The following is a 20541-nucleotide window of genomic DNA, read 5'->3' on the forward strand; positions in this document are numbered from 1 at the left end:
TGCATAAATAGGTTCGAATGAGTTTTAGAAACTTAAAACTATGCATATTAGTCATGTAATAAGAATCAAATGAGTCCTTAGGTTCTTTAGTTCAAAGTTGGGAGCGAAAATGTCATTTTAGCTCTATATATGACCTATAACGACCCAACGAGCCATAAATGTGCATAAATAGGTTCGAATGAGTTTTAGAAACTTAAAACTATGCATATTAGTCATGTAATAAGAATCAAATGAGTCCTTAGGTTCTTTAGTTCAAAGTTGGGAGCGAAAATGTCATTTTAGCTCTATATATGACCTATAACGACCCAACGAGCCATAAATGTGCATAAATAGGTTCGAATGGGTTTTAGAAACTTAAAACTATGCATATTAGTCATGTAATAAGAATCAAATGAGTCCTTAGGTTCTTTAGTTCAAAGTTGGGAGCGAAAATGTCATTTTAGCTCAATATATGACCTATAACGACCCAACCATGCCACCTGTTCCCTTGACACGCCGGATTTACTGTTTTCCCGGCGGATTTTGGTTGTTTAGGTAGTCAAATTTCAGATTTGTCGCTGGAGTGAGACTTAGTGAGAGAGGTGAGATCTTAGAGATAGGTTACCCATACAATATTTTATATCAAAGGGTTTCATTTCTATTCCTTCCCTTTCTTCGGTTCCCTTTACCCTGTGTGAACCAAACGCCCCCTTGGATTTTAAGGGACAAATTGCATTCACTTTATCTCTGTTGTTGAATGTAACGTATTTAAACAAATTCAGTTTTTGAGTGGCAACTTCCATAAACTTTACCATAATTCCATCCCAAGATGACAGTTATAAACTTGTAATGAGATGCTACTATAAGTTCCCATTTTGCACGCATCACTTTTACTACAGTTTACCAAGAGAAAAGATCTTACCTCCTGTGACATCTAAGGGTGTAACTCTTGCTTCATGTCCTGACAATGTCCTGATAAGCTTGAAGTCTCGAGATGACCATACCTGATGAAATAGGGCAAAATGAGACAAAACACTCCTTGTAACTTAACAAAACAGACTACTGAGAGTAATTGAGTGCCAAGTCTCATACCTTAACAGTTGTATCATATGAAGCAGTGACCAAATAATATCCCTCCTGAGGCTCAAATTTGACCTGTGAAATAAGCTTTGAATGGGCAGGAGTTATGTACAATGACTTTTTCTTTCTCAAGTCCCAAATCCGACAAGTGTTATCCTCAGAACCAGTGGCCAAATGATAGCCATTAGGAGAGAAATCAACTCCATAAACCTGAGAGGAAAAAGAAAAAACATGAGTCAACAATCAGAGTTAGTATCACAAAAATAAATGTTAATGACAAGAGAAGAAATTTACAGGTTTGATGTGGCCTTCCAAAGCAAGAATACTTCTCCCTGTTCGAAGATCCCAGACACGTGTAAGAGAATCCAGTCCACATGATGCTAACAATGATCCATCCGGATGGAAAGATATGGCATAAACACTCCTGCTATGGCCTTCTTGAAGAAGCAACTCAGCACCACTTTCGATATCCCACAAACGCCAAGTTTTGTCAAAACTTGTAGTGCCCAAGTACTTCCCAGATGGATGGAAGGCAATACGAGCTAGGCGGTCTAAATGACCTTCAAATGTTCTCAATAAAGTGCCATCTGTGTTCCACAACTTTGCAGTACGATCAGCTGAGGCAGTTGCTACATTGTCACTTACAGGAGAAAATGCAACATATACTCCATATCTTGGCAACCCCACTAACAGAGCTAAAGAAACAAAACAAGCAATAAACAGACCATTAGTACTCGCCTTCAAAAATGACAAACCAGTCTCATAATTTAGGGCAATGGCCCCGCAATCCTGGCTAATTGAATGCACAGTTAAGCACCATGCTCTCCATATCTTGACAGATACAACAGATTAGTCAGCTCAATTGTCAATCTAACTCTCATAATTTATAAATCAAGTTGGACAAAGAAATTTATCTAATTTTAATTTGACCTGATTACCTTTCCATCAGCACCCTGGCAAAAATCAAAACGAAAATCAAAACGAAAATCAAAACGAAAATCAAAAACGAAAATCAAAACGAAAATCAAAAACGAAAATCAAAACGAAAATCAAAACGAAAATCAAAACGAAAATCAAAAACGAAAATAAAAAACAATAATCAAAACGAAAATCAAAAACTAAAATTGAACCCTAATCTGAAAACGAAAATAAAAAACGAAAATAAAAATTGAACACACCATACCGAAACCACCGGGACCACGACGCCGAGCAACCACCGGAACCACGACGCGACGGGGAGATGCTGAACCCCCGGCCGACCAAGAATATTACCTTTCAGTGACAGGCCGCGCGAGAACAGAACGGGATGGGGGAGATGAGGCGAGAACACCACACACCGGCGAAGACAGCGACGCAGGGCTGAACAACGCTTGGGTTCGACGGCGACGCAGGGCTGAGTTCGACGGCGACGCAGGGCTGAGTTCGACGGCTTGCTTGGATATTTGTTTAAGGGAAAAAGCTTGGAGCAGAGAAGGAACAACGTACGTTTGAGCGCGGTTTGTTGCAATCTAGGAAAGTAAAAAATTTTGAAACGCGGACTTGTTGCAGCGGGCAATAGCATGTACGCTGCAATAAAGTCGGGTTGTTGCTGCGGGCTTTTATTTTGTACGCTGCAACAAACACATTTGCTGCGAACAACTAAAATGTACGCTGCGATAACCCTTTAAAGGGTTTGACCCGCGTTGACCGACTGGTTGTTGAAGCGTATTTATACATGTACGCTGCAACAAGGGGGCTGCAACAGGGGTTTTTTCTACTAGTGATTTCTTTATTCTTATCATCTACGTAGTACTTATTATTTATTTCATTAGTACTCCGTATTCAACATACGTTGTTTCATTACTCTCGCTATTTGATTATCAAATCTCTTTAAACAAACGAGCCAAATCCGTCGCGAATAAAAAGGTAAGAGTATTTAAATAATCCATTGACAAATTTTATTTTATTTTTTTTTGTTGAAAATTGACTTTGTTTTGTTAAAAATTGACAATTCTTTTTGTTTGAAAATTGACAAATTATTATAAGTTGGTGGTGACTTGGTGAAAGGAGCATGGTCCAAGTCTTCCAAAAGGACAAAACGAACATTTTAGAACATAAAACATTAAAACCTTGTTCTAATTGTTCATAATTCATTCTAAATTAATCGTCATTTAATTACATCATTAACACCCAAGATTTTGCCCATTTTCGAAAACCTCCAAATTCTCCGATTCTCTTCTCCTTTCACACCACAACACGTCGAATTCAGAGGAGAGAGAAAGTAAGAGAGAGACTCACATGCACTCCTTTTCACCTCCATTGATGAACCTTCACTTCAATGTACTCTTTCTCTCTCGTCATCTCCTTCACCTTCACCTTCTTACTCTGACAATTATTAATTAATTAATTAATTAGTCAATTAATTGTTAATTAATGGCAGGAAGAGGAGGTCTTCTCCCATCGAAGAAGACGATGATGATGATGATGACGCCAGCAGCAACGACAACGATGATGATGACGCCAGCAAGGAAGCAAAGGTTTCGCCATTGTTGTATCTTCCGACAAAATTTGAAGCTCGTGATTACAGTCTCGATTATACTCTGCATCTTCGGATTCTGGAAATTTCAGTCGCAATTAATTTCATCTCCGCCCTCGAAAATGACGCGTTTATCTCGGCGCGTAGGCCCTATATCCTTTGTCGGTCCTCCGAAGATCGCATTCTTGTTCCTCACTCGCCGTCATCTCCCTCTCGATTTTCTATGGGGAAGCTTCTTCGAGGTTCTTTCTCCCTTATTTTTCATTTTTTTTCTTATTAGTTTCAAGTAATTTTGTGTTAATTAGTATAATTGCTCAATTAATTTTGTCTTTTCTTCTTAATACTAATTGTATAGGAAGAATGTATAAATGTACAGTATAATGCTGTATTCCATGGTTTTAATTAAAAAAAAAAAATCCTTGATAAAATTTATGAACGGTAATTTAGGAATTTGCATAGGTTTAATTTTTTGGTAACTACTCCGTAATTTGTGCAGTATAGTTTAGAAGGTGTTTCCGAATTTTTGAAGTATTTTTAATGATTTGTGAAATTTTGCTGAATTGCTTCCTATATAACTTCATAATTCTTGAAGTTTTTCCCTTTCGTTGCTTCCTTGCATTAAACTTTGCATTTCAAAAAACATGTACAGACAACTGGTAGTATATCAACATTGAAAATATTAAATTATTTAAAATAGTACATAAAGAATAATAGTAGTTTAGGACTAGGTAGAGACCAAACTCTTGATTTTGTTGCTTATGGATAAAATTATCTATACAATGAAGTGTTTTTCTAATATAAGTTTGCATAGGGAGGAATGAGGAGGATATAACTATTTGATTTGTCAAGCTTTATTGAAATGCAAATGCTTTTTTCGAGGTTTTTGTCTTGTATCTCAATTGCTTAAGTTTTTTTTTTGACGGGAAAGATTTATGTGCTCATTCAATTAAAGCTTTGTCCTCAATGACAAATGGGGCTACATCGGGGGGAGTCCTCCATCCATACCAGTACCTCTTCAAAGTTAAGCGAGGCCTTGGTCATGGCATGTGCAACTCAGCACGATTAGCAGAATTAAAAATGCAAGTATCAAATTGTTTAACAAAACTAAGAATATCAATCTGCACTCTTGACTTTTCCTTCTTCCTTCGTGTGAGCATCTCCACAAGATGAAGGCAATCTGATTCCGTTTCCACCTTTCTGTAGCCTGCCTTATATGCATACTTCAGCCCAAACAAAATTGCTGTAGCCTCTGCTTGCAGGGCTGTGAAGCTCGCCCTCATTCTTTCACCTGCAGTCATCAAAACATCACCAGTATCATCTCTAACTACAATACCCAGCCTGCCATGTCTTCCCTTACCGCAGCATCGGTGTTTTGCTTTTTTCTAATGTGTTGTGTGTTGGCTCATTATCCATCTCACACAGCCTAGCTGCCTCAATTGCTTAAGTTATTGTGCTTAAGAGTAAAGGAGACGAAAGCAATGATGCTTTGTCTAATACAAGTTGCTCAGGAAGGATGTAATGGGGTGATATTTATCAAATTTTGGCGAGTTAGTTTGATTATGTACGATCTGGACCATTATACTTTGACATGGTACAACCAAGGTTATTTTTTATTCATGCCGTAACACATGTGTCTACAAATAGCTTTGGAGGTGCAAAACGGCAGGTGAAAGTTTTCATTACACGAACAAAGCTTCAAACACCATTGTATCATCTTTAACTACCATACCCGGCCCTTCCATGCCTTCCCTTACTGCAGCTTTGGTGTTTAGCTTTTTTCTTCCATGTGTAGGGGCCTGCCAGGCTGCCATCCCTGCACTACATTGTATTATGTTGGCTCATTATCCATCTCACGCAGCCTAGCTGCCTCAATTGCTCAAGTTATTATGCTTAAGAGTAGAGGAGACAAAAGACATGATGTTTTTTCTAATACAAGTTGCTTAGGCAGGATGTCACGGGTTGATATTTATCAAACTTTGGTGAGTTGTTTTGATTATGAACGATCTAGACCATTATACTTTGACATGGTACAACCAAGGTTATTTCTTTTATCATGTGCCTAATGCATGTGTTCTACTAATAGCCTTGGAGGTGCAGCCGGTTGTACGGCAGGTGAAAGTTTTCATTACACGAACAAAGCTTTGTGATTCTTTGTGAAAGGTTTGTGAAAGGTCAAACAACATTGTTTCGGGATTGGGAGTCGATGAGGAAGAAAAAGAAAGGACATGGATTTGTGATTCTTTGTATTAGCTTGTTCAAAGATTTCCAGTCAATTGATTCAATTAACTACAGAATGAAGTAATTTTTTCCACAATTTTTTGTGTTTTACTGAAAATATAGACTTCTTCAAATACAAGCTGCATACAAACATAAAATGCTGTATGTTATACTCAAAATCTAGAAGATTTGAATTGATTATGAATTAGACAAAAACTATGCATGCACATGAACTTGATTTTAAAATTTTCATATATCTAATTACTCGTTTTGGTATCGGGTAATTTTGGAAGTGGGTTTTGCTAATAAGTTGATGAATGGGATATTTCCAGGAAGTTGATGTGGCAAGTTATTCGATTTACATTCACTCCGAGCCAGGTTTTGTGTTTGATGAATCAAACACCCGATCGCCTATGTTTTTTGGTCGGCAATTAAGCAACAGCATTCAGGTTTGTGGTTGCAAAATGGCGTCTTAGATTGTTATGTTGGTGGATCTTGTCATGTGGTTTGGCTCTTTTTTTTTTGTTTGGGTTTAATGAACCAGTGGGTGGTAGGTAGCGTGGGGCGAATCGAGTATGATTGAAGCAGAGAGGTTAATGCTTGATGCAGCACTCGAGGACCCTGCCAATCAGAGATTTGTTCTTCTTTCAGATAGGTGAGTATGCTACTTATGTTTTTTATGCCCCTTTACAATAAGAATATAATGCTAGTCACTCCTATCATTTAATTGGTTTTCTTATATGCTGATTTCTCTTATTGCAGCTGTGTCCCTTTGTATAATTTTAGCTACATATACAGTTATGTTATGCAATCTCCTAAGAGTTTTGTAGACAGGTAAATAATTTGAAGCTAATGTCTGGTAGATTCATTTAGAATTCTCAAATTCATGCCTTGCAATTTCTCAAATTGTTGATCTATCTTGCCTTGTTTCTTAAGATATTTGCTGTTGAAAAGATCATATGAGCTCCTTGGGCTGACTATGGACATGCTTTTCATTTGTGTTAGCTTTTTGGACAAAAAGGAAAAGGAAGGTCAAGGTCGCTTTAACCCAAAGATGTCACCGGGTATAACGGAGGACAAATGGCGAAAAGGGTCACAGGTAATTTTTTCCTTGCATTTTTATTTGATTAACTACCATTCTATAATTCTATATTTGCATATTGATATTTGGTTGAGTATTGAATGGTAGTGTAGCTTGCAGTTTGGGGCTTATTTTAATGGGGATGATATATTGATATGTATGGTCCTTAAAATCTTTTGCCTAAGGTTTCCTCAAATAATGATGTTTCTCTGGTCTTGTACACAGTACACCTCTTGTCTCCCACCTTAAACCCAAACCACGTTGTATGTTTTGTGCAAAGTGATCTAACTACCAGGAGTGGTAGCTTTCAATGTGGGGTTTACTTTAGTGGTTTTGATCTCATCTATTATCTTGGTGGCCATTATAGGATTAGATGATCATGTAAGTAATTTTGAGGAGTTCTGCCTCCTCTGGCAAGGCTTAGGGCCTAATCGTTGGAGTCTTCCCTTTGTCTTTTGTCTAAAAATTAATGAAAGGCTCTGAATTGCGCCAATTATAAATTTCCTAAGGGATCAAATTTCTGTTCTATGCGATCTGCCATCTTGGTTGTCGACATCTTGTTGGGTGACTCCAGGTTAGGTTTCTTGGCTCAAATTTGGGTAAAGAAATTCTATTTTCCAGAAAAAGGGTTCAAGAGGTGTGAGCCTATTTGTTGTCGTGTGAGTCTGATAGTCATTAGAAATCATGGTATATCATAGGTAACCAGCTACCTAAGAGCCTTCCCTTCAATTTCTGTTGGGTTGAGATTTCCCTGACTTGAGTTCTTTAGGCATCTCTCATCAAAGTAGCCATTGAGTGACTTACGCAAACTTGTATACATGTCCTCTGTTATTGTTTAGGAGAATCCTTGGCCTCTGAAGAGGATCTCAAGACTTCACTCAAATGTTTTGAGATATGCTCTGTCAATACATTCTCGGTTTTGTGATTTATGATTCGAGATACTCTAAGGACCATGTGTGACCAGATATCCCTTTCTCGCGGGCTTATTATTTTGATAGTTCTTATGTGTAAATTCTACCTATAACCAAAATGAATTCTTCCTTGTATTTTTAGGATTGCCGTTCTCTTATTAGTACTTGCATCAATTCTGCCTCCATAGGACCTAGTTGCCAAATATGCTATTAGGGGAATGCTGGTGAGTGTGGTGATTCAAGAGGCCTTTCTCCAATTTCCATTGACAGCCTTTGGTCTTTTAAATTAATTGAGCACAGTGTTCAGCCATTGAAATGGGAATTGCTGTTGATTTTTGTTGTGAAATTCTTCCCACTTACTAGAAAAATTTCAGGGGTATGACTTGTCACTCTTGAAATGTTTGGGACAATTATAGGTCATGTCATATGGCCATTGTATACCTGGGTGCTTGTCCAAATTATGCTAAGAATTTCAATGGGCCACTGATAGTCTCATGATTGTGAGTCATACCTTCTTAAGGGTCTTAGAAGAACTGTTGAAGGAGCAATTCGAGACTAGTGTCCAATTATAGTTGCTATAGCTGTTAGGGAAACTCAAGGCAGGCAACCATGGTCCACGGAGACACTCCCTCCAACGTGTTGACAAATTCCAATGGTCTTTAAAACAGTCTCTTAAAGTGTTTAATACTCCCTCTGTCCTATTTCAAGTTTCCGTTTCTCTTGTGCATGCGTATTTAGGAGAGCAATTGTTGTGGGGATTTGTTGATTAAAGCTTTATTTTTTTAAGAGGAAAGCGGAGCTAATGCATTAATTTAGGGACAAAATGTTCGAGAGTACATAGGGCGAGATTTCCGTAGGACAGAAATTCTCCAACACTTGTTGAACACCAAACGACATTAGCCTAGCTAAGTGATGAGCAACAAAATTGCCATCCCTTCTTACATGAGACCAAACTATAGAATTGAAATCACTACTTGAAACAATTACATCCTCAAGGACATTATCCAAATCTGAAAGAAAAACTACCTCCTTTGCAAGACGATTAATAATAACTTGGCAATCTGACTCAACTATGACATCTTTGTACCTGTACCTCTTTGCGAGCTTGATAGCCATAAGTACGGCCTTTCCTTCTGCTATCTCAGCTGGCCACCATGCTCTGACTCTTCTCGTGGCTGCGAACAACGCTGCCCCAGTATGATCACGGGCCACGACCCCCAATCCCACCCATCCTTCGACGGCGAGAGATGCATCAACATTCAGTTTTGTCACGCCAATGGGTGGTGCTTTCCAACACTTGCTGCTAGCACTGTTCCTTAAAGAAGGATGCTTATATATTTGTTTGCTGCCAATCTTAGTACTTTGCTCAAAAGTACTCCATTAGGGGTTGATTTCCCATTAAAAACCATCATATTTCGATCAGTCCATATACACCAAGCCAAAACTGCTGCTTTTTGTCTAATCTTCATTTCAGTCTTTGCCCAGCTCGCTACAAGCTCACTCATATTCTCTTTGTTTGTGATTATACCCACACACATAACATCTTCCCACAACTCCTTCACTCACACACAATCGAATATGGCATGAGAGCTTGATTCCTCTTCCACTCCACACCACGGACAAGCTGCCTCGTCTATCAAATGTCGAGCCTTAAGCAGTGCTCTAGTTGGTAACGTACCTGTGCATAGACGCAAAAAGAAATGTATCACCTTTGGGAAGTGTATAAAAAGGCGCGCCTAGGCTCTGAGGCGCAAGGCGATTGGAGCCAACGCCTTTTATTGTCTAGGCGAGGCGATTTCGATGAGGCGCACCTAAGGCGCAAAAAGGCGCGCAAAGGCGCACTTTGAGGCGCAAAAAGCGCAAAAAGGCGCATTTACCAAGGCACAAACCATTTTTTCACTTTTTTTTTTTTACTTTTTATTAGGGCGCCTCACTTCAATGAGGCGCACCGAGGCGCAATGAGGTGCGCCTAAGGCGCTGGGAACTCCAAATCGCCTTGTTGCGCCTTGAGCCTTTTTATACATAGCCTTTGGGGAGGTCTCCAAACCCCAAATCACCACCCAAGCACGATGGAGTGCATCAAAATTGCACCCTTTCCCCAACATATAAGCTGTCTTAGTTGAGTATCGGCCATCGTTTGAGTAAGCCCATGTAAGGGAGTCACACGGTGCTCTCTCACTCAATGGAATAGAGAGGATGCACTTTTTGTCACGCTCGTTAAAATATTTATCAATAATATCTTCATCACATTCCATCTTATCTACATCCACCAGGTCACTGACATGCTCAACATCCTCCACTTCGGTGCTTGTAACAAACTCGCCTTCACTGTTGGTTAGCCACGGATCCTTCCATATGTTCACTTTTGGGCCATTACCGATCCTCTATATCGCCCCTTCCTTGACCAGTGCCTTAGCAGTTAGTACTCCATATACTTCTCCATGAGTAACTACCTGCATAGCCCAAGAAAGCCTCCATGAATGAGCTATTGGGATAGTACTTGGCTTTCCTGACTTTTCCGAGCAACGATTCCTACTTTTGTACTAATCTCCAAGCATGTCTACCAAGAAGTGCACCGTTAAAGACCGAGAGATCTTTAAATCCCATCCCACCTAGGCATTTGGGGGTACACATTACTTCCCAACTTTTCCAATGTATCTTACGTTGCGTACCTTTTTGGCCCCAGAAAAAGCGTGACATTGCCGAGCCAATGTCATTGATCACCGAACACGGAAATTTATAAACACCAATCAAATAAGTCGGGATGGCTCGAATGACAGATTTAAGTAGTATCTCTTTCCCGGCTCGTGAGAGAAGTTTCTCCTTCCTAGTTTCTTCCAGATTCTGTCAAGTAGGGCTCCGTACCCGGATTTTTTAGACCTCCCCACAACAGTAGGGATCCCTAAATATTTACCGTGTCTATCGACTTGCCGCATATTAAGGACTCCCATCAATTCTTCTTTCTGCTCAGTACTCACCCCTCTGTTAAAGGAAACTTCCGGCTTTTCATAATTAATTTACTTCATATTTGTTGAGTATATCAACTATAACTTCGCACTCCTGTCGGTTAGCTCTAGCAAAGAGTAAACTGTCATCTGCAAATAAAAGATGTGAGATTTTCGGGCCACTACGACTTGCCTTAGCCCCATGTAATTTCCGTTCCACCACTTTATTCTGCAACATATGAGAAAATGCATCTGCTACCAGAATAAATAAATAAGGAGATAAAGGATCTCCCTGTCGGAGCCCCCTAGTCGAAGACACCGAACCACACGCTCTTCCATTGATAATGAAAGAGTATGTTACAGACGACACGCAGTCCATGACCAGATTAACCCATCTTCCATCAAAACCCATAGTGAGAAGTAATTTCCTCAGAAATCCTCACTCCGCCCTATCATAGGCCTTACTCATATCTAGCTTCAAAGCAATGGTCCCTCGTCTGCCCCTACTCCTCCTTTTCATAGTATGAAAAAGTTCTAGAGCAATTAGAGCATTATCTGTGATGAGCCTACCTGGGACAAAAGCACTTTGATTTTCCAGGTAGGATAGATTTTAGCCTGAGAACAAGAGCTTTAGAAACCATCTTATACAATACATTACACAGACTAATAGGCCTAAATTCAGACATTTTTTTGGGGTTTTTACTTTAGGGATCAAAGCCACATTAGTTTTATTAACATGACTAATAGAGAGAGAGCCATGTAAAATACTACTAACGAAGGCAGTAACGCCATCACCCACAATATGCCAAAAACGCTAGTAAAAAATGGCATGCATACCATCTGGCCCGGAGCTTTGCAAGGGTGCATTTGTTTTAATGCTAAGTGTATCTCCTCCTTTGTATATGGCCTTAACAAATCAGCATTATCTTCCACCGAGATTGAACTTTTAACGTGTCTTAGTACCTCCTACAGGTTTGTGTCATGGGGATTATTTGATGCAAACAACTCCTCGTAGTAACGGGAAACTATTCCTTCAAATTTCTCCTCATCAACTTGCCAAACTCCATCTCCATCGTAGAGGCCCTCAATTGTGTTCCTTTTCTTCCTTTGTGATGCCTTGTGCTAGAAATAACTAGTGTTCCGATCCCCATCTTTCACCTCTAAGCTTCATGTTTGAAATGTAGCTCATCAAGGGTTTTTTCAAGCTCCATACATTCCTCACAACTCTCTTGAGAGATAGTCTTTTGTTGGGCCAAATTGAGTGCTCTCTCTGTCTTTTCTATCTGCTGTCCCAGGTCATCAAATTTATCCTTTCTTTCCCACTGTAGGTTGGTCTCTCGTGCACTTCTTTTCCATTTCTTTCCCACTGTAGGTTGGTCTGAGGCACCAAACACAAAAAGGGGTGTAATGGGGGTGGAGTTTGTAACAGCCTGCACTTCATTACTACTCTTTTTTTTCGCACCCAGCTCCACTTCTTCCCTTGCCACTGAATTCACTGGCTCCAACTCCCTGGCTACTACTCCGCTCTTCTCTACCTCCACTATCTCCTTTAGAACTTTACCAGTCCCCTCTAATACCCCTTTGAGAGATGCTTGTTCCTTCGCGAAACCAGATGCAGCAACATCTTTCTCCTTTGTAACAAACAACATTCTCCCAGTGGAGGTTTATAGCAGCTACCTCTTCCGCCTCCTTGGCATAACCCTTCCTAGGTGAGGCCCTCAAGTTCAGACTCCAACCCAACTTCTTTTTGTCTTCTTCCGATACATTGACACAATCCCTCTCCGAGTGACCAATAATACCACAAGCAAAACAAAAATAAGGCAGCCTCTCATACTTGTATCCGATCTTTACCTCGTTCCCCCTCCGATCTTTAATCCATTGGTGTCTACGTAGGGGTTTTTTAACATTAATCATTCTGCAAATTCTTCGATACCGGTCCAACCCTAAGACATCATCCTCAATCTCCATAAACTCTCCCATACCAGAAGTTAAGGCCTTAACGTGTTCATTCGATCGACAGTTAAAAGGTAATTTCTCAACCCTAATCCAGAAAGGGGATAGGTTAAGCGTCACTTCTCCGGTTGTTCATCACCAATCACCTCATTGAGAACCAAGAGATGATTCTCCCAGCACCATGGATGACCATTCAGAACTTTTTCCTTATCCCTCCAATGGAAGAATTGGAAAGCGTATAGGCTAGGTCCAATGACCTTAACAATCAGGTTGTGTGCCGGAGAGTCGGAGACCACACTTTCACCATCGTTCTTTTGAACGCCTCTACATTGTAAGGGCGGTCGGTAAGCAACTGTCCAACAATCAACAAGGATATTTTCTCATTCGATTCAGTACTTTCAATACTTCCTAGGTCCACGAGATCACCATCATCATCTGCTAGCCTCAAAGAGGAGCATTGTAATGCAAGTTCGTCAGCCATCTAGCCGGGAATTGGCGTCGTTAACGGAGGGGCGGCTTGTCTTTTTCGAAGGAGTAAACCCTGTCTTTCAAGGGAGGTTTTTTTTTGTAAATCCTTTTGTTGATTAAAGGTGAATTAGCTTTGGGAATGAGTTTGAGTGGCAGAGGCAGTGTCATCTAATGTTTTGTTTATCATCAGGGGACTTTGAGATAACCATGAAATTTTTACTCAGAAATTCCTTTTACCTTGAATTGGTTCCGACACGTAGACCAAATAATACAATGCCAGCAAAAGTTCCTACATTCATGGAGATATAGAACAGCAGGCGGGGGCGCAGCAGCCAGGAACAAAGGGACAAAAGCATGCCAGTTTATCATGATTTAAAAAAATCATTGTTGGACATGTGATAACCGGGGCCGTTTTGTTTGGGTCGGGTCAAAATTGGGTGAAGTGATTTTGGGTAGAGTTCGGGTTTTGGGCTGGGTATTTCGAACCAGGTACTAGACAGCTTTCCCAGGTTAGTATTTTGTCAGGGGTGTATTAGTGTATGTCAGCCTTCCCTGTGATTTAATTGAAAAGTTCCACGGCGTCCAAGCAGCCTTTCTAACCAGAATGGGTTCAACGGTGTGATTGAAATATTACTTCTCTTTGTTATTGGTATTGGTTTACAGTGGGAAAACTTTGGTCCTATGGTCACTGCAGACCTCCCTCGTGCTTTTTTCTGTTCATTGGGAAGATATTCCGGAATCAGGAGCCATAAGTTAGCAATACCATACCACCTCAAAGTCTCCAACAAGACGCATATCTCGGGTAGAGTGCGGTCAGATTTACGCAACCTTACCTGCACTATTGCGGAGCTTACAACCTTATCCTAAGTTCCAAAGTGGAAGTTCCATTAGACCCTAATCTGAAAGATGTGTGATGTACCAATTACTTCAAAGCAAATAAAAACTAATGGCAATAGGTTAGACTATTACTTAAGTCAATTATATTATGAAGTTAAAGAGATTTTTATTGGGGACTCTTTTGGCTTTGTTGATAATGGTTTATGGGTTTCCTTTCCAGCAATTTTGGTATGTTATCCATGGTCTTGGTAATCGTTTGGATACCTTGAGTGACTTGGAAACCTTTTGTTCCATTATGTGTTTAACCTTTGAATGTGACATGATTTTGATCGGTCAAACAGACTTCACAAAACCTGGGTGTTGATTTAGAGTAGAAGAGACCTAAACTAAACAATTTGATCGAACGGATCCTAATGGGACTAGGATTAAGCATAACAGTTTCCTTGCACGACAAAAACAATGGATGTTTACTTTGAGTGTTGACCAAAGCTCCTGAAAATCTCAAATTCACATCAAAATGAGTGTCGTAGATTTTAATGGGGCAATTGGGCACACCATCTTCCGTATCTTTGTTATGCATGTGCCATTTCTATTGGAGATTTCCTTCAATTATATGCTGAGACATTATCCTAAAATTTATTGACAAAATCGTGATGGGCCTGGGACAAAGTGTATGCTCTAATGAGTGAGTCGTAGATTTTAATGGGGCAATTGGGCACACCATCATCCGTATCTTTGTTATGCATGTGCCATTTTTGTCGGAGATTTTCCTTCAATTATATGCCGAGGCATTATCTTAAAATTTATTGACAAAATCGTGATGAGCCTGGGACAAAGTGTATGCTCTAAAATAGTAGTGTTTGGCTTCCTGGTGATGTTACAATTTGTCTAAAGAAAACTTTTGTGCTTGAATTTGTTCTTATTTCATGATGTTGGTTAAACTCTATCAAGTATGATCTAAGATAGTTGATACTTACTTGATGTGATAAGTTAATCAAATAGTGTTGAATTCAGATAATTCGTGTTCGTAACATAGCTTCATGTCATGTTTGGATTCTGTATCGTATATGTTGAAGGTTTCCAGCTCGCACATACGGGCGTCCTTAGGGAACCTTACAGCGGGATTCTGCTGGATGATTATTGTTGTGTTGATCATGATTCTTACTTCACTTGAGGTTGTACTTATACTGTTACTTATTTTACTTGGAAATGTCAGTGGTTCACTTTGATACGGAGACATGCTGAAGTTGTGGTTGATGATGGTCTTGTCTTTCCTCTCTTCAAAAAGTATTGTAAGGTACATACTTATGCTGATTGTTTATATTTTTTAATTTCTTATGCCTTATGCAACACAATGCCTATCTTTCTTGCATTACCTTTTACTTATCTTGGTACTTTTACCTCTCTTTCCTCTGTATATTGCCTTGCCCTGTATATTGCCTGTACTGCTTTTGGTTTGTCTCTTGATATGCGCTCAAGATTTCTGTTGTTTCATTGTTAGAAAATAAATCATATTGGTTTAATCTCTTCTTTTTTGTCCTGTTTTTATTTATTTGCAGCGACGTCCACCGGTTGATGATTCAAAGGGAAAGCTGAATCTGGTTAGTCCACTATTAACGATTCCCATTTGAGAACTTTTCTGGGTATTTTGAAGTTCTAGTCCATGCATTAGTCATTTGCCCCTTCTTTGCTTTAACCTTGAGAAACTACTTCACTTTTACCGTAGAGTTTTAGGCGGTTGGGCCTTGGTGTATCCAGTGAGATAATGTGCGAAGTAGGATGGGTTCCAGTCTTTCAGAAGAATTGAACTGAATGCCATTTGTGTATGAGCATATATAATTGGAGACTTTTTTTTTGGGTAATCTTTACTGGTATGTAAATGAACAGAGTAAAATCTAATGCATGGTGCTTCAGCCGTAACTAGTTTGTTGAGTAGTAAGATGGTTTTGATTAATAAATGCATACTGCAACGAGCCTAAAGAGGTTATTTACACATGCTTCAGTCATCTCAGCATGTAGACTGTGCTAAGAATCAACATTATTTAGGGTGCACTTTAGGTAGTATAGTTAGTTATGGCTAGCTGGAATAAGTTAGGGAGCTAGGTAGGGAAGATTATACAGCACATTAGAGAGAAAATTATGTTGAATATTGATTGAGTGATTTGTGAGCTTGCAAGAGTTCATTTGGGAGAGAATCAAGCCTCTGGAAGGCTTGAATATCATTACATTTGGCTGTGATTTCCACATTATGAATACATTCATGTTTTCTTCATATTTTCTGCCGTTAATGGTGCTCAAGCTGTTAACACATAGCAGATTATAGAGACCCTTCTCCGGTGATTGCATCCTGGAACAGCTAATCAGGTCATTCTATAACACAATACAAGGATATAAGTTTTAAATAATCTGCAGTTAGAAAGCCACGGTAGACTTTGGTGCATAGCTTGATATGTATTCTTCCAAAGCATGGTAGAGTTCTGTCTTCCCCCTATTCGGTCTTTTATTTTGGAGGTTGCGGGGGAGAGAAGGCAGGAGGTATGTTAACAAAGCTTCTCAGCTCACTATCATGATAAAATGGATGTATAAAATAGAACAAACAATCAAGAACGACCCAAAGATTTACATGATCCACTAACAATGTGTTTGCTATGGCCGTAAGGACCGGGGAGAAATACTTTATTAGGTTTTAGGATTTCAGAATACTGAGTACAGAATGGCTAGAGAGTTAACCTGAAGGGAGTTTGTGTCGGAATAGGGTTCTAAGCCATGTCAAAATATAATATTTTGGAAGGGTCAAACACCATTTTAGTTTCTGATCTACTGCATTTTTTGCAAATAATCCGAGCTGTTCTGCCCACTACATTTGGATTGAGCATTATATAAAGATAACATTTCTGTTATATTTACACTGTTTTGGTTATCTTGAACTTGGAGCAGTCTAAGCTGTATACCTTTTATGTTAACCATGTTTGGAACTACGAAGTAGTTCTTTCAAAGTTCTGCTTCATGGAAATTCTCTATAGATTCTTTGACTATTTCCTTCCGGGGATATAATTGGTGAGTTATCAACATGTTGCTCTCTTACTCTTATTGGACCTGGTGTTCCAATGAGCAAGAAAGTCTACCCTTGTGATTGTAGAGGGGTGGTTTCTGTTGAATCTTTTAATTTCTGATGCTTTCTAGCTAAACTATTATCTGGTTTGCTGGTCAAATTTACAAGGCGCTACCTTAAATTCTATGGTAATTGGTTTCTTACTTGCCATTTTTGATTTAGTAGTTGGATGTTATAGAAGAATTTAATCAGCCTATGTATAATTTGAATATTCTCTAAGGGCGAGTTGCACATCTAAACTGCCATAGGCTAGGTGGTATGAGAAAATTTATCAATGTTCTTCCTCTGAATTTTTTGAAAGGTATAATGTTGGTCATTTCTGATGGAGCCAAAGATCTGTTTGTTCTTTTTGCTTTGGGATATAATGGACTAAATTAAATGGCTCTCAAAACTTCTTCGTTTCCTTTCCATGAAATAGAAGATGGTCATCCCGTTATCGCTTATGGGTTAATTGGAAACAACCTCTCTGCAATTGCAGGGTAAGGTTGCGTACGTTAGACCCCCCCCCCCCCCTACCCCGCTTGTTGCAGGAGCCACTGTGAAGGCAGTGGGGTAACGCCGTAACGTAATGAGTGAATGATGTGGATGTTGTTTCCAACGTAATTGACTTGGATCCCAAGTACCTGTAGTTCTTTTACTTATTTAGTATAGCCCACCTGCACACTGTTGTCAGCAATGTGTGGACTGTGGAGGTCATAGTGCATGTTTATTTGGGGTATCAATTGTGTGTTTACACGTTCTCCTCCAATCTCTAATAGCTACTTAATAACCCGTCGTCAAAGGTATGATAGAACTTTTGGACATTTCTGACTGCAAAAGCTGTCTAAAGGCAGCTTGTAAAAACCCATATAACCACGCCTAAAGATGGCACTCAGCCGTGCTGGCCTGACACGACCCAACACGAAAAAAGCATGACACGCATGGACACAGAAAAGCACGGCCGGACACGGGGACGAAGTCATGGGCTGTGCATGAACCGCATTTTTTTGGAAAGCACGATAAGGTCTGACAAGACAACGCACGGTAAATTGAGTGAAATTAGGCTTAGGCACGTAAGCACGACACGACACGAAGGCACGTGGGCTTGGGCCTCCCTTTTGAATTTTTTGGCACGGCATGGAACTAGTGGGCTTGTTGAGGGCCGGGCCTATAGAGCAGGCTCAGCCGGGCCCGGCTTACAACCATCTTTATGTCGAGCCTGAACTGCTGGACCGCTGGCCCTGATATTTACTCCCCTATTCTGACTGCAAAAGCTGCCTAAAGGCAGCTTGTCAAAATTAAAAACCCATATAAGCTCTCCTGGATGGCTGGAGCGCGGGACCTGATGTTTACTCCCCAATTCCGAGAAACAAAAAAGCATGTGTCCTTTTTCTTTCCCCATCAAACACCTATGAATTGTTTGGTTTCTAAAATCTTTTGTGGTTTATCTTATTCTGTACTATTATTGTAATCAAATGCAGAAACTTCAGAAGCAGCACAATTGCATTCCAGATGAGCATTATCTGCAGACATTACTTACTGTAAGTAGCATCTCCTATCTTCCAATTTTCTCTGTGATATTCCAGCAGCCTCTACTGTCAACAATGTTTAGTTTATGTACCCGTGCTGGGTGCTGCTTTGCTTTTTAATTGATGAAATGCATGGTAAAAGTCTAAAACTGGTTGATTGTTAACAGATGTCGGGGCTTGAGAAAGAACTGGAACGTCGGACATTGACCTATACTCTATGGAATGACTCCCCCGCAAATATGGAAGGGAAAGGCTGGCATCCTTTCACGTTCAGTCGTTCGGCTGCAAATCCCCAACGTATTAAAGAAATAAAGGTGCATAATATTTTGTATTATATTCTATGTTTAAGCGTAAATTCTACTCCCTCTATCCAGCTCAGGTTTAATATTGTTAACATTAAGCTGTTGCAAGGAGAAACTAGCAGGGCGTTTGGTATGTGGGAATGGGAAATAGGGGAATTAAGAGTGGGAAATTGATTGGGAATTGTTAATGGGGATTTCGTAGAAATATTGATAATTCCTTGTTTGTTACTCCGTATGTTGGAGGGATAAGTTGGGAATAAAAAATAAATTTACAAAAATATCCTTGTTTACTCATTTTCTCCTCCTTTTTCATTAATGGCAATATTGTCATTAGTTCATTACAATTTTTACAATTCCCACCCTCCCCCTAGGTAATAAAACCAAGGGAATTGATTAATTGATTTATTTCCCATTACCAACCAACAACATTTCCCATTCCCCATAAACAAACGAGGGAATTGTACTAAATGGGGATAATAATTCCCATTCCCTCCAACATTTCCCACTAAACTTCAAATTGAGCTGGGACTAATTGACTATTTGCCAGTGCTTTATCCTCAAATGAATTATAAGCTCCCTTGTTTAAGCTTTACCTTTTGGCATTTGACAGGATATCAACAATGTATATTACGCAACAGAGTATAGAACAGAGTGGTGCCGAACTAATTCTACAGCCGTTCCTTGCTTTCTATTTGCTAGGAAATTCTCGCAAGGAGCTGCTATGCGGCTTTTAAGTGAAAGGTGGCTACAATAATCCTCCTCTTTTGCTCGTGATTATTATCCCTTTGCATATTATGTAGATCGTAAGTATAACTTGTCTGACCCATAAACTCCAACAATGCACAATCATGGTGGCAGGCTGTGGACAGAATGATGATACCTGACCATACTCATACGATTATGTAGAGAAGTTTATTTAGAGGGCATACTGTAGTGACCCAACTATTGGGATAACTAATACAAAGAAGCTGGACAAGGGATTATTAGGTTGTAGATTATTGTTTTCTTATTGATTTAATTTTGTTTTCCAAAATAATAAATAGATTAATCTTAGTTGAATAGTTGAATAATGTACAAAGTTTACAAGGATTTATAAGTTTTTTGTTATGAAATCTCTACATGAAAGTTTGGTGTTGTTTAGGCGTTACCGAAGATTTCTAGTTGTTATATTTGATCCTACCAATGAGGTTTTGGCCTAGTGCTTAAGACTCAGGGCATGTGTATCGGTGTATGATAGGTCTCAAGTTCGAATCTCCTTCCCCATTTGTAATTTACATTGCCCATGTGGTGGCTTGTGCGCACAATAAAAATAAATGATTTCATTTCCACCCTTGTTAGTATTTGGTAAAAGAAACATGTTCAAGTATGCCTACAGCGGAAGCTCACGTAAAGATGGTTGTGGGCTGGTCTGAGTTGGGCCTAAATTTTCAAACTAGGGTCCTGGCTTAGGCCTTCGTGCCTAAGCCTAATTTTGCTAAATTTAGTGTGCTTTGTTGTGTCGGGTCGAGTCGTTTCCAAAAAAATTCCGCCTAGACCTGACCCATGACTTTTTGCTCTTGCCGAGGATGGCTATAGCCAGGCCTAGCCCGACCCACAACCATCTATAGGTAGCTCACGCAGCACTACCCAGCAT

General features: G+C 39.7%; 2 protein-coding genes across 2 annotated transcripts; one reads left to right on the top strand and one right to left on the bottom strand.

Moving 5' to 3' along the window:
* Window positions 1-500: 500 nt before the first annotated feature.
* Window positions 501-3358, bottom strand: LOC130462515 (U4/U6 small nuclear ribonucleoprotein PRP4-like protein). Its single transcript, XM_056830911.1, has 5 exons — window positions 3218-3358; window positions 1998-2012; window positions 1354-1908; window positions 1072-1269; window positions 501-983 (listed from the first exon to the last, which is right to left on the bottom strand). The coding sequence occupies exons 1-5, from the start codon at window positions 3356-3358 to the stop codon at window positions 873-875; spliced, it is 1020 nt and encodes a 339-aa protein (XP_056686889.1). The 3' UTR covers window positions 501-872.
* LOC110777361 (glycosyltransferase BC10) lies at window positions 3151-20043 on the top strand. Its single transcript, XM_021981963.2, has 12 exons — window positions 3151-3378; window positions 3479-3816; window positions 6124-6240; window positions 6346-6446; window positions 6554-6625; window positions 6797-6890; window positions 15203-15283; window positions 15546-15587; window positions 18559-18618; window positions 18774-18920; window positions 19519-19649; window positions 19767-20043. The coding sequence occupies exons 2-12, from the start codon at window positions 3511-3513 to the stop codon at window positions 19780-19782; spliced, it is 1167 nt and encodes a 388-aa protein (XP_021837655.1). The 5' UTR covers window positions 3151-3378; window positions 3479-3510; the 3' UTR covers window positions 19783-20043.
* The last annotated feature ends 498 nt before the right edge of the window (window positions 20044-20541 follow it).

The sequence above is a fragment of the Spinacia oleracea genome, chromosome 6, assembly GCF_020520425.1.
Source record: "Spinacia oleracea cultivar Varoflay chromosome 6, BTI_SOV_V1, whole genome shotgun sequence".
Lineage (NCBI taxonomy): Eukaryota > Viridiplantae > Streptophyta > Magnoliopsida > Caryophyllales > Amaranthaceae > Spinacia > Spinacia oleracea.

What these genes read in the sequence shown, in the direction of transcription:
- LOC130462515 (XM_056830911.1), bottom strand. Translation starts at nt 3,358, where the DNA reads ATGGAGGTGAAAAGGAGTGCATGTGAGTCTCTCTCTTACTTTCTCTCT. An exon ending in TGGAAGGCCACATCAAACCT is followed by an intron (nt 1,270 to 1,353) that starts GTAAATTTCTTC and finishes TTTTCCTCTCAG; the next exon opens with GTTTATGGAGTTGATTTCTC. An exon ending in CATATGATACAACTGTTAAG is followed by an intron (nt 984 to 1,071) that starts GTATGAGACTTG and finishes CTATTTCATCAG; the next exon opens with GTATGGTCATCTCGAGACTT.
- LOC110777361 (XM_021981963.2), top strand. Translation starts at nt 3,511, where the DNA reads ATGATGATGATGATGACGCCAGCAGCAACGACAACGATGATGATGACG. An exon ending in CCTAAGAGTTTTGTAGACAG is followed by an intron (nt 6,626 to 6,796) that starts GTAAATAATTTG and finishes CATTTGTGTTAG; the next exon opens with CTTTTTGGACAAAAAGGAAA. An exon ending in AACGTATTAAAGAAATAAAG is followed by an intron (nt 18,921 to 19,518) that starts GTGCATAATATT and finishes GGCATTTGACAG; the next exon opens with GATATCAACAATGTATATTA.